The sequence below is a fragment of the Populus alba genome, chromosome 15 (genome assembly GCF_005239225.2).
Source record: "Populus alba chromosome 15, ASM523922v2, whole genome shotgun sequence".
Lineage (NCBI taxonomy): Eukaryota > Viridiplantae > Streptophyta > Magnoliopsida > Malpighiales > Salicaceae > Populus > Populus alba.
Window position 1 is genome coordinate 14,958,530 of NC_133298.1, and position 14,042 is coordinate 14,972,571.

Below are 14,042 nucleotides of genomic sequence, written 5' to 3' on the forward strand. Positions count from 1 at the left end.
TAAACTCACAAGGCAAATCAAGATTTACCAAGAATTGGGGTAATCCCTTACGTAACAATATGACATTACCTTACGAGGACACGTCAACCTCGACAACAATTACTGAATAGACGATGTGTAGTCTACTCTACTGTCTTGGCAACAAATTCCAAGACAGACTGATGGTCGTTGACAAAACTAATTACAGCCTTGATTTTGATTGCCTCTGATTTTGACTATACGGTGTTTGCCGCCTCAACATCATCGTCATGCTACGGCCTAGTTTTTGTCTGAACTCTAATGCTGACATGGGAATCTCATAATGCCTATTAGTTATTAATTAATTAACAAAACTTAGATCACATGGCAAAAATACTGTTGAATCACTGTGCTCTCGCTGGATTTGTGTTTTTTTTTTTTTTTTTTTTGCTTTGATAAATTTTCCGTTTTGATTATTAATTTTTTTTTTATTTAAAAATTCAGGGACTAAATTGCACTAGTAGAAGAATGATCAGCCCCTTATTTTTTATTTCTCAATTTGATCCTTTAAACGAGGTTAATTAAATTTGTATTTAACAATTTTTTTTATTGTTTAAAAATGCAGATCTCTTGTGCAGGAACTGCTTTCTATTAGCACGTGTGTGGCTTCTTCCAATGTTGCATCTTTGGTGGTTTTAGAAGTGTCTAGATGAGGCCGTCCCGGTGGTGTAACATGTGTAGCTGGTGGAGGCAACTGTCATCTCTTTTTATTTTTTCTTCATTCTTTTTCTCTCCTTGATTTATGTGGTCATTCTCTTCAAAATAGCAATAGTCCTTTCATTGTATTCTTTTGTCAACTATGAACTTTTTTTTTTTAAATCTGTTTTTTTTTTTAATTTTATTTTTTAACATTACACGAGTTGAGGATTGAGCTTAATATTTTTTTTATTATTTTTTTCTTTAAAATTATCCCTATCTTATAACTTGAATTGCGAGTTTGATAAGTTAACTTAAGTTGATTAATTTTTTTTTTAATTAAATTTTTAGCATTAGATTGGTTTGGGAATTAAGTTTTGTAATTCTTTTTCACCTTTTATTTCACAAAATTAATTTGATTTCATTACCCAAGTCATAAGTTTAGAGAGTTAACCAAGGATAAATCAAATTATCTTTTGTTTTTTTATTAATTATTTTTCTTTTAAGTTTTGACCTTCAATATTTAGTTGATTGAGAATTTAATTTCATGATTTAATTTTGTTTATTTTTTATAAATCAGAATCTTATGGTCATTTTTCATGAATAATGCATAAAATTCCAGGAAAAATAATTCTAAAAAGAGATCTACGTTTGCAGAAGGAATAGACAGACTACCAATTTAAAGCATATATAAAATTATTGATCGACAAAGTTTTATGATTCCATTTTGAGAAATTTATTTATAATTGAAGATGTCATTTTAGAATGAGAAGAATAGCTTCTCGACAAAGAAAAACACAGGGGAAGACTTTTAACCCTCTAGTTCTGAGCATTTGATTAGTAGTATAAAATATATTTTAAAATAGATTTTGTGTTTGAAAGTTTATTGAAATAAGTGTTTTTAGATTTTTTTTTTTTTATTTTTAATTTTAGCACATCAAAATTATTATAAAATCGCTAATTAAAAATTTAATATTTTTTTAAATAAAAAATATTTTAAAAAAAACAAACAAACAACCCATGAAAGCTCGAAATCGCTGTTCCACTTGGAAACAAAATTTTAATAGAAGCAACTTAAATTTAAGTGGAAAAAAAGGCATCTTTCTCTGGTAATTGCAAGGAAATTTTGTGCTCTGAGTTAAAGTGTGAATTAGACTTCTCACCTCATTGCACGAGAAATAAGTGAAAGTAGTACTACTTGGATTTTTGATCGTTTGACTAATAAAATTCAGCTAAAAAAAGGTTAAATTATTCAATGGGATTTTAAAAATGATTTTAATATTACTCTTTCTAACAATAAATGGTGAATAAAAATATTATTGAAATAGTGATGGGCATGGAGATTATCTTAAAACAAAACATGTAAAGAACAGGCACATGTATTTATTGGGAAAGATAGGAGTAATTGAGAAACATGTATGCAAGTTTGAAGCTCATTTCGTGTAAAATATCTATGTTCAAGTTGTCTGAATTAAGTTCTTCCATTTTTTATATGCAAACAAAAGTAAAGTGAACACTCACCTTAATTTTGAAAATTTGCTTTTCTATTGTTTTTCTTTCTTTGAAATAGTTCCATACTTGATTTTTACGTTTAATTAATATAGTTATTTCCAAAATTAACTTAATTTTTTATGGGAATATAACCAAATTAAAATTCTAACTTTGCAGTTCTATTTGATTTGGTGTTTACATATCATTTCTGTTTAGGATTTTTTTTTTATTGAGAATTTCAATTTTAAAATTTCCTTTTTGTTTTTTGGTTTCTAGGATCTTTACAATCTACACTTGCAATTTTCCAATCTATTTTGCTTCACACCACTCACTTTTAAGCACTTCTTTTGCTAGTGTCTTGGAAGGGTAAAATTAAAAGAGTACTGTACAATGATACAAGAGTTTTGAAGCTTTTTTAAACCAATTACCTTAGTCCCTTTAAACCCTAACGGAAGGATAGAAGATCAGTAAAAATTAGTCCTAATAAATCCATCATTTTTTCAATACTATTTGAGAAATTCTAGAGCAAACTTTAAAGAATTCTATAACATCACATAGTTGATTGATGAATTTTGAAAATTGATTGTTGAATATAACTATTGAAAGTGTGCTTCATGAGCACCTTCAAAACAAATCTTATAATTGTAATCACTTTATAATTTTATTTACAAATAATTTTGTTACAAGAATTTTATCTTTACTTTATTTTTTAATATGCATATTCCGTCTATAAAGCCATTAGTAAATTTATTAACAATGAACTTACTAACAAACTAGAAATTACCGAAAAGCATTTTTTGTTCTATAATCTTATTGATAAAATAATAATAAATGGATTGTTAGTATAAATATCAATAAAAAAATTCATCAATAAAACTATTAAATACGGTGGGAATGTCCATAGCCATTGCGAGATAATAAAAAGAATGTCTCGTTGCCTCCTTTCCTTCTCAAGCGCTACATAACATGTACTTAAAGAGAACAAGTTGAGAGCACCTTTTTTTTTTCTCGCTCCTTTCAACCTATCTTAAAGCCTCCTCCTTTTAATCTAAATAAATAAACAAATATTGTACAAGTAATTTACTAGCTATTGAATAAATAAACAAATATTGAATCATAAGGCTATTGATGAAGCAAATTTAATGAAGCAATAATTGGTAATTAGAGAAGCAAACATTGATTAAGAGTAACTAGGAGTTGATCTTCTGATGGATACCTTCTTTTCGTAAACAAGTAGTTAGCTAACATTATTATATATTTGGATTTATACAACTAATATATTATAGAGGCAACTCTTACGTCATGATGTTTTCTTTCACATCTCGACAAGTTGTTTTTCACGTGTGACCGAAGATCCTCATGGCCCATTATTAATTGCGAATGTATGGTATGTTTTTTTTATATATTATTTTCCATAAAAAATAAAATAAAATACGGTGAAATTGGATAAAAGACAAAACGAAAAAAGTTAGGGCATGAAATGTAGTGATGAGGTGTCTGGCTGGCTACGTATTTTCCATTATTCTCCTACGTGTGCCTGTCGGTGGCTAATACGCCCATTGATGGCTACATTTATGCTCTCCCTTGTTCTATACTTAAGACTATTTGGTAACATGATTGTATTTATATTTTAAAAAAATTTAAATTATTTTTATTAAAAATTAATTTTTTTATATTTTTTGGATCGTTTTAATACTCTAATCTTAAAAAAAATTTAAAAAAATAAAAAAAATTATTTTAATGTATTTTGGCACAAAAAATATTTTGAAAAGCAACCATCACCATACTTTCAAAACAGAACATTGGTTAATTAGTTTTAACGCGAGTCACATAATTTTTTTTAATAAAAAATTAATAATTTTTTTTAATACATTCTTTCTCTAATAGTGAAAAAATTTCTTAATGTATTTTAGGTTTTTATTTTTTCTTGAAAAATTAATACAACTAAAGATAGAGAGAGAAAGAGCTAGCGAGTAGGAAAAACATAATATGAAAAGAAATGAAGAAGTGCAGAAGAAAAAGGCATGGGAAATCAAAATATTGGTTTGATTGCTATTGGAGAAGAGAAATAATAAAAAAGGGAGAAAAATCACATCACAACATCCAATAATTCTACTGAGCTCACATGAAAGAAGCATGTGGTATGATTGTTTCTTGTTTGTTATTATTGTGTTTTTAAAAATTTTGAATTTTTTATTTTTTTAAATTAATATTTTTTAAAAAAATTTAAATTATTTTGATGCGCTGATATCAAAAATAATTTTTTAAAAATAAAAAAATTACAACCACATTTCCAAACAGCTTTTTATTTAACATATTTTTCAAAATATTTTTTAAATTTATTTTACTTGAAAAAATATCAAATTAATTTTTTTTATTTTTTTATAATTTTAATATACTAATAGTAAAAATAAAAAATACATATAAAAATAATTAATATTTATGGCACCCAAAAAAAAACGAAAATAATGTTTTCCATTTGCCACCGTTTTCTTTCTTACGTTGCTCTTTCTTTCTAGATGATTTTCTTTACCGAAGTCTTTGGCACTAGCTAGGAAGGAGCTCCTTCCTTAAGAGTCAAACATGCTTATTCGTGGAGCCCACAACACTTGATGCACTGTTGTCGGCCGTCTTCCTAATCTTTTTGTTGTATTCAAAAGTTAAAAAGAAAAAAGAAAAAAAAAAGGAAAGAAAAAGAAGAAGTTTTGTTTTTCTTTTTTCCTTTTCTTTTCTTTTTGGTTTTGAACAGTGAAGAAGAAGATTTGAAGTACTAAAATGGTATGATTTCCTAAATGCAGTGCTGCTTACGGTAGTCATCAAGCAAGCGTGAGGACACCCAATTCTATGGAAACTTCTTACGGGTCCTTTCCTAGCTAAGGCCAACTTGTAAAAACAAAAATTGATGGAATTTATTTTCATTATAGCTAGTAATTTCTCCTGAAGGAAAATGATCCCTTCCTTTTCTTTATACCTTCTTTCTTTCTTTCTTTTTTAACATGTTATTTGTAATTTCTTGAACGAAAGAGATCTCGAGTTGTTTTTTTATTAAAAAAAAAATGATTTTTTTTAACATGTTATTTGTAATTTCTTGAACGAAAGAGATCTCGAGTAATTATTTGTTTAATATTGAGATTAAACTTGTTTTTATTAAAGAAATGATTTTTTTTATTTTAAATTAATTTTTTTACTGTTTTTAGGATCATTTTGATATGTTTATATTAAAAATAAATTAAAAAAAAAAAAAATATTATTTTAATATATTTCCAAACAAAAAACACTTTAAAAAATCACATATATTATATTTTCTAACACCCCAAATACAAATAAAAACCCTTTTTAATTGGCGAAACAAAAGTAAAGATCTATAAATAAATATATCCAAGATAGTTTTAATTATAAAGATTTTCAATTCTTTCAAATAAAAAATACGAAAAACACAGGTTTTTTTTTCTCTACTATTTAATTACGTCCTTTCTATTACAAGATAGTAATTAATTAAAGATATATACCATATAAAATCAAATTGTTACATGACGTAATTAGTGTCCACGCATGAGGTTAGAGGAACGAGACACACACAATTGAGACTAATAATATCTTTGTTACAGAGCATGAATGTGTAAACTGTATTCTTATTAAAAATGTACACGTTTATGGAGTTGTTCTCATTTAATTCTCTCCCTTACACTTTATATATTTTTAGAGACAGAGATTTCTTAAAAACCAATCCATGGTCCAATGCAAAAGCAGCACCAGATTTTGCGTAAAAACCACTTGATTGCTTCACCTTCCTCAGCCCCTCCTCTCTCTGCATCTTCCTTCCCTCCCTCCCTCTCCTCTCTCTATTATAACGTCAATCCTAAGTATGGCTCGCTCCTCTTATTCTCTTTAAATCACCTGAACAAACTCTTGACTTTTTCACTCCTACAACTTAGGCATAAATGTGTACCGACTCCTCGTTTATACCTTTCCATCTTGTTATATAGTGGCTGCTGCAGCTGCTTAGAGTTTTCACTGATAACATACTGTCATATCGCTGTAATCTTTTGAGCAGAAATGGGACGGCATTCTTGTTGTTTAAAGCAAAAATTAAGGAAAGGTTTGTGGTCACCTGAAGAAGATGAGAAACTGCTCAATTATATAACTAGATTTGGTGTTGGTTGCTGGAGTTCTGTTCCTAAGCTAGCTGGTAACAACTCCTCAAATACTATTTGGCATTTTTGTCCCTTAATATTTGAGTTTCATTTGTCTTGGTTTTCGTAAGGTCTTAACATTAAGTACTGTTTGATTTGATTCTTCCAGGTCTGCAGAGGTGTGGAAAGAGTTGCAGGTTGAGATGGATAAACTACCTGAGGCCTGATCTTAAAAGAGGAATGTTCTCTCAGCAAGAGGAGGATCTCATAATCAGTCTTCATGAAGTTTTGGGAAACAGGTGTGTATTGATCCAATAATTATATCAACTAAAGAAAGCTAAAAAACTTCAACTTTTGATACACAAATGGAAATGGGAACTCACTTCTTTTGAATTCTTAATTGCAGGTGGGCTCAAATTGCTGCACAGTTACCAGGAAGAACAGATAATGAGATTAAGAACTTATGGAATTCCTATCTGAAGAAGAAGCTTATGAAGCAAGGTATTGACCCAACAACCCACAAGCCTCTATGTCAAGCGGGGGTGAAAGAGGAGAAGGATTGTACAGAAAAGGCATCTTTCCAAATACCACAGTCTAAAGGTTTGCCAATCGTATCAAACTTCACTGCACAAGAGCCAGCATTTCTCATTAATGATACTACTTACAATAGCAGTGGATTACCAGAAGTTTCAAGAGAGCAATTTCTCAACAAGCAAGCCTATGATCCCTTATCCTACTTTGAATTCCCTGCCGGTATTGATCTTACTGGGTATAATCCAAGCCTTTCAAGTGTGTATCATCCAACTGTTAGATCTCTCGATCAAAACCAATTTGAAACAAGTTCAAACTTTGGATTCACTTCAATGCCAAGTTTAACAAGTTTTGACCATGGAAGCATGAGTGGGACGGATTTCTCCGATAACTCGGCTTCAAGAATGAGTTCAATGTTCTTGAACGAGGCAAAGGAAAGTTCCAGTAACAGTTCAAACATCAGCAATTATGCAGGATACCAGATGAACAATATGGTGGAGAATGCAGCAGCTTTCTCATCATGGGATTCTGATGATCATAAGTTAGAGTCGGTGTTTCAATATCACCAAGTCAATGGGATCAAGACAGAAGAATTGAAGCCTAGTCCATGGCATGAAGCTGGACGGCTCCATACTCATCAGAATTCAGTAGATTTCAATAGCTATCCGTTAACGTCGCTGTCAGAAGATATAACAGGAGCAAATTTTGATGTCTTCCACCAGATATGAACTGTAAATTCATTAATTTACCCCTCTCTCTCTCTCTCTCTCTCTCCAAACAGATACGTGAGATGTTGATAGTACAGGAATGTTTGAGATTGCCTTTTTTCTTTTTGTTTAACCAGATTTAAAAAAAAAAAAAAAGACTAAGCTGATATTGCTTCTCTGAATTTTAATCTGCAATGTTCCTTCTTGTTTTCAGTGTACTTCTCTTTTTCTTTCTGTATTTGTTTTCAGGACAGTTCAAAATAATGTACTTACAAGTTCAAGAGTGAAAACTAATTCTGTGGTCATAATCTTTAATTAGTTGGTGTCTAACTAACCATCATTATTATATATTAGCTATAATGCTATTTTCATGTCTGTCTTTTTGCCGGCTTAAGCTATCTACACACACCGTTATTAAGCAAAAACCTCGCCAATTTTTAAATCAATTTCCCTTGCAGGAACTTTTAACAGCAGACCAAGTTGGACTCCATCACCATCATAAATAAATTAGTATATAATGTATTGAATGTGCATGAATCGTGGTGTATATATATAAATGTATACTTAATTTATAATCAGAGGGGTGGCGTGGTAGGTTTTGATTGTGATGTTTTTGAAGCTCTGGCAGAGTCCTAATAACAAAATTATCCAGGGGCCTATAGTCGTATCCGAGATGCTGATTTCCTAGCATATAATCCAGCTGCTATTCCAGGCCCCTCCATCTCCATGCATTGGTGTCGTGAGTCCCTCCAAAAGGCTTAAATTGGCTGTCTGTCGTAGCTTCTCTCCATTATTGGAGAGAGATATTGTCACGGAGATATAGATATCTTGAAAGAGAGAGAAGAAGGGCAAACAATTAGCAAGGGTCAACTGGAGTAACGTACATAGAAGGTCTGATCAATCATCTTGGTTTCCGGTGCTTTTCGTGGATGATATGTGCAAACTAATATACAAATAATTAAGGGCTGCCACCACCCCCTGAACTCAACGCTGCGGTGAAAGCCAGAAAACATGGCGCCTCGGTGTGCTTTCTTGGAGAGAGAGAGAGAGACAACGATGTATAGCTAGGAAAGTGCCAATTCAGTGCATTTCCTTGCCAGTCCCATGTATATGCCTAAATCCAAAGAGGTCCGGAATCAAATCTTTCATCATTTTAATTTTTTTCATCACAAGATGCTACGGCACCATATATTTTTTTTTTATGATTTTAATGTAATAATATCAAGAATAAAAACAATTATTTTCATACAAAAATATTTTTAAAAAAATACTACACTCATGCACACGAAATCACCACACGAGCATAACAAGTCTTTGTAGACAGTGGCGGAGCCACATGGTATATTAGGGGGGCAATTGCCCCCTTAATTGTTTTTGAATAATAGGAATTAATTTAATTGTTTTAAATTAATTAAAAATTATATTATTTTTAATTGGATTAATAAAGGTATGGAATTAATTTTTTTATGAGATGAATAAGCAAACATTTCAATTATTATCAGTAAATAAAGATTGATATTTGTAAAATTAAAGGTTGGTTTTTTTAAAAAAAAAAACTATTTTTTTATTTTTAAAAATAATTTATCATGATAAATTTAAACTATCAATGTTGATCTATATCCATGCATTATATATAAGATGTTATATTGTAATAGGTGTGTGAAATGAGTTGTAATGAATTGATATTTATTTTATCATGAATTTCATATGAAAGATTTATAATTAGTATGTAATTAAACTTAATTTTATTATTATAAAAATTTAAAGAGAATGATTATAATGTAAGTTTTTTTTTATGTTTAAAGTATTTTTAAATTAATTTTACTTTATGTGAGGTGGTATATTTATTTCAAATTAATTTTTAATGCATATTATATATAATATATTTGTCTCCTCATTTAAAATATTCTGGTTCCGCCACATGTGGTGGATGAATGTAATGGCAACAAAGCTGCTCTCTAGTATATATATTTTTTACCTAATTAAGACATGCAAAAATGTCTGCGTCTGGATATCCACAGTCTTGGAAGATGACGAGGTCAGGGCCAACTAAAGCATTGCTATATATTTTTTTGGAACCAATCTTTCCATGCTATCAATTCCCAAGAGGTTCTTCGGAAGTAACCTAAGGTCATCATCAAATAATATTAGCTAAGCTAGGTTTCAATTCATGACTTGGGTCATTTATTATGAACTACACGTAGAAATTAGACCAACTTGCGAATTGTGATCTTCTTCTACGTGACATTGAATTGAATGTAATTAATTAATGCTTTCCATAGGAAACAACGTATTTTTTCAAGATAAATTTGGCATTACTTAACTAAGAGTGATAGATGGTGATAGCTAGTATGCGAATGCTGATAAAACTTTTAAATTGATGGATTTTTTATATAATTTGATTCTTGAAATTACTTTCTCACTCAAGAATAGTATCAAGAAACGTATCCTTAGAACTCTAAAAGATATATTTTAACTAGTTAAATTCTAAATTTATTCTTTAGAGATCATTAATTCGAGTGTCATAAATCTCATGGCTATTAAAAATTTATCTAGTTGTTAACTTCAGAGCTTCAAGAGATTAATCGAGATATACATAAGTTAGCCCAGACATCCACGGTAACAAAAAAATAAAAGTTTCCTTTATATGTAAAACCTATTCCATAAAATGCTCAAACCCATGGTTTGTTTCAAAATATTTGACACCAAGCGGCTTTATACCCCGTATTGATGTTTATTGATGAAGTTGAGGTTCATCAGGATGATCGGTGTTGGACTTTAATGCATGCAATGAAAAAGTTTGTTTAAAAAGTGTGTTTCTCAAGATTTGCAAGATACATATCATAAATAATCATTAATGCAACGTTCAACTCTCACGAATCTGTGATCATATCATCATAAATAATCATTAACACAGTTAAACTTTCACGTCGTAGTTAACTATAGAAAACCTGGCTCGAACCAAGATTACTGCAAATTAATCCAGTTTCAAATTAATTATGGGATTGTAGCTTGTAAATAGCCATGATGCCAGTGATCAGTTGACCAATCTCAACCGATATATAAACATCACATTTTGTTCCCCAACTACTGATTGTTTTAACATGAAGAAGAAGGGCAAGTCAAACAAGGTCATTATTAAAGGATAAAAGGGAAAAGCAGCAGCAACAGTCGGTAAATATTAAACTTTCCATATCAACTAGGTATAATAATTAGTTTAACGGGTGTTTAGCCTGCAAAGTTACTTGACGTCATTTTAAATCTCATGGGATTAAATAAAACTATTAATAGAAAAAACTATATCAATTATCCCTGTGTTTTCGCATGTGATGAGTGATAATAATTATAAAAACCATCTCTTGAAGCCTTGTATTTTAAACTATAATAATTAATTTGATTTTTCTTAAAACAAATCTGAGTTCAGGGAAAGGAAGGGTCCAAAATGTAAGCCGATTGCATAGGAGATAGTTAAGAAAGCACTACAAATTAACATGTTCTAATTATAATCTAATCGAAACAAAAGATCATAACCATGAAAATGAAAAAATGGAAGGGGTAAAAACATTGGAAGTACTAAAAGGATGTACCTTTTTAAGATTGGTTGGTCGGATTATGGTGTCTCTATCTTGGTCAAATAACGGTGTCCCGACAAGTTCTAGTGATGTGCTTTGGGTAATGATAGCTCGTCGAGACATTAGTCCGATGGGTAAAACTACACCGACATGAATAATATTGGAGGGGTCTTAGTAACTTTACATCTAGTCAATGTAAGGGGTAATGTTCATGAATCTAATTAGAAGAGCTATCATCATGGAGATCACCTTAGCTGCTTTGCTAGCTTTATTCATGAGATTTACATGTATCTTCTATCGTTTTAACGATCACACAATACAGGCTGGCAATGAGAAAATTCTCCGGCTTAGGGCACCTATCCTCCTCGAGGAATTCCTTCCCAAGCTTCGAGTAAAACAGCTTGCTGCTAGAGCTTGATCAGTTGCTAGAATGGTATCGGGCTCCGAGTTAGGGTTGAAATATCCATAATAGCAAGTGTACATTTCTCACATATGGAGAAGATTAAGAGTATTATGTATGTTAGAGAATAATATAAATTATATCTTGAAATTTTATTTATCAACTTAAATTATTGTGTTGAATTAATTTTTTGAAATGATATCAGAGTTTTAATAATTAAGTAGTCGCTATTAGAGAATAATATAAATCATATCTTGAGACCTCACCTAATAGCTTAAATTATTGGGTTGAAATGGTTCTTTAACATAATATCAGAGTCTTGATGATCAAACGGTCATGAGTTCGAATTTCACCATCCTCATTTATTTGATAAAAATCAAGCACAAGGTAATGTAGGCATGTACAAGTTTCAAGTCTAAAGGGCTTTCACTTGAGAGAGTGTGGTAGAGAATAATATAAATCATATATTAAGACCTTACCTAACAACTTAAGTTATTGGGTTAAAATAGTTCTTTAACTCTTACGAGTTCGAATCTTATCACCCTTACTTGTTTGATAAAAATTAAGCACAAAAATAATATAGATCTATCAAAGTTTTAAGTTTAAAGAGCTTTCACTTGAAAGAGTATATTAGAGAATAATATAAATTATATATTGAGACTTCAAATAATAATTTAAATTTTTTGATTGAATTGATTTTTTAACAATGTGTGAGCATTATATATATTATAATTTATAAGGGTATTAGTTGTGAATAAATCTAATAACATGCTGAAGTATATATTATAGTTTTTTTTATTTTTTAATGGGGAAGATCCGATATCTTCTTACTCATTTGTTATTTTGACAATGGCATTGACATAGAAGAAAGTTCATGCTTTTGCAAGTCCCAAGCTCGCAATGATGACTGCTAGCACAGCCATCATGAACTCTGTATGATGAGTTAAAAGGCAGCTTTTGCCTGATTTCAGGCTTTATGCGAGCTGATTTTATTCTTAATTTTAGGGAGTTTAAGCTCTTGAAAATCGCATCCTCTTTACCAATCAACACCACCTGGGAGGCATGGAAGATAGAAATTGACAAACACAAAATGATTAAGTAAATAATCAAACGAATGTACGATTATAGATACGATCGAGGAGAATACAGAAATATTTTATTTATTGAAATACTGAAATATTAATTTATACCTAAACTTGTAACTTCAAGTCGAGGGTGCTGTTTTATCGACATAAGAAGCTAAAAATCCCTTGTTTGTAAATGTAGTTATGATTATTTTTTAATATTTTTTTATATTAAATTGTATGTTAATAATTTTTTAAAATTTATAAAAAATTATTTTTAATATTAGTTCATTAAAATAATTTAAAAATATTAAAAATATATTAATTTAAAACAAATATAAAAAATAAAAAATTTTCAAATAATTATACATGCTTTTTAAAATCATGAAATTTATTAAATGAATAATAGAAAGATGATGTATATGTTTAATAATAATACGAGTTAAGAAATATATTGACTTGTAAATAAATAAAAAATTATTAATATTAATTTAAAAACTAAATAGAAAAGTTAATTTTCCTAACATGAAATCAAAGAAATATAAAAATCCAAATATATATATTATCTTGAATATTTACTATAGTTGTTGCGTCCGTGTGTGTGTATATATATATATATATACACATACAACTAATCTATTTTAAAAATATATTAAAAAGAAGAAAAAGAAGATAAATTACGATTATCTTTTATATGTATAAAAACAGTCCAAAAAATTTATTATCATTTCAAAAATAGTTAAACTAAATAGATTAAAAAAATGAGAGAAAGAGGATATTATTTTAAAATCCAATTAAAAAATTTAAAAAAAAAATGCCAAAGGCTTATAGCCCTGGAAGACCAGGCGTATGTGCCTTGTCTAAAAGGAAAACGCCAATAAACCATGACTCTTTTTCTTTCTTTTTTTTAAAGGTGGATGATGTATTGTGATGTCAATTATTACCTTTTATAATTATTGGGGTAATTAGAGTTTAACTCTAACATTTAATTTTTGATTTATTTTCACTTTAAAATACTCTTAAAACATAGTAGGAATCTTAATAAATTCATTTATAATGCCAAAACACCCTCTATAACTACTCTAAAAATTCAACTAAATGTAAAAATACTTTAAGAAACTTAATTTACTTTTTCAAGAATATTCAAAAAGCAACAACACCTTTATTGAATTTTCCTCTTCTAGATAAATCTTTTTACACCAAAATAGGCTTTTTTTTTATGCTCATAATGCGACCAATCAAACGATGTCTCTCTCTTCTCTCTTTTCCCAGCAACTTCCTCTCTAATCTTTCAACATCAAGGAACTAAAACGTGATAAAAATAATCTAAAATATCTGAGACCAAATAAGCAAAATAGAAATATTAAGGGATTAAAGTGAAGTTTTTCATGTCTTTTGCATAGTGTAACTGGAAAAGGCTTTGTTTTTTTAATTATGTAAACTCTGGTCCTTGTTGTTTTAATTTTTTTTAACAATAATTTTGTAAAATT

General features: G+C 29.4%; 1 protein-coding gene across 1 annotated transcript; it reads left to right on the plus strand.

Moving 5' to 3' along the window:
- The first annotated feature begins 5,861 nt into the window (after nt 1–5,861).
- On the plus strand, nt 5,862–7,824 carry LOC118057445 (transcription factor MYB35). Its single transcript, XM_035070022.2, has 3 exons — nt 5,862–6,334; nt 6,448–6,577; nt 6,685–7,824. The coding sequence occupies exons 1-3, from the start codon at nt 6,202–6,204 to the stop codon at nt 7,535–7,537; spliced, it is 1,116 nt and encodes a 371-aa protein (XP_034925913.1). The 5' UTR covers nt 5,862–6,201; the 3' UTR covers nt 7,538–7,824.
- The last annotated feature ends 6,218 nt before the right edge of the window (nt 7,825–14,042 follow it).

Bases quoted from the DNA above. Each gene is read 5' to 3' on its own strand.
- LOC118057445 (XM_035070022.2), top strand. From the start codon at position 6,202: ATGGGACGGCATTCTTGTTGTTTAAAGCAAAAATTAAGGAAAGGTTTG. The intron at 6,335-6,447 runs GTAACAACTCCT...TGATTCTTCCAG, and splicing joins TTCTGTTCCTAAGCTAGCTG to GTCTGCAGAGGTGTGGAAAG. The intron at 6,578-6,684 runs GTGTGTATTGAT...TCTTAATTGCAG, and splicing joins CATGAAGTTTTGGGAAACAG to GTGGGCTCAAATTGCTGCAC.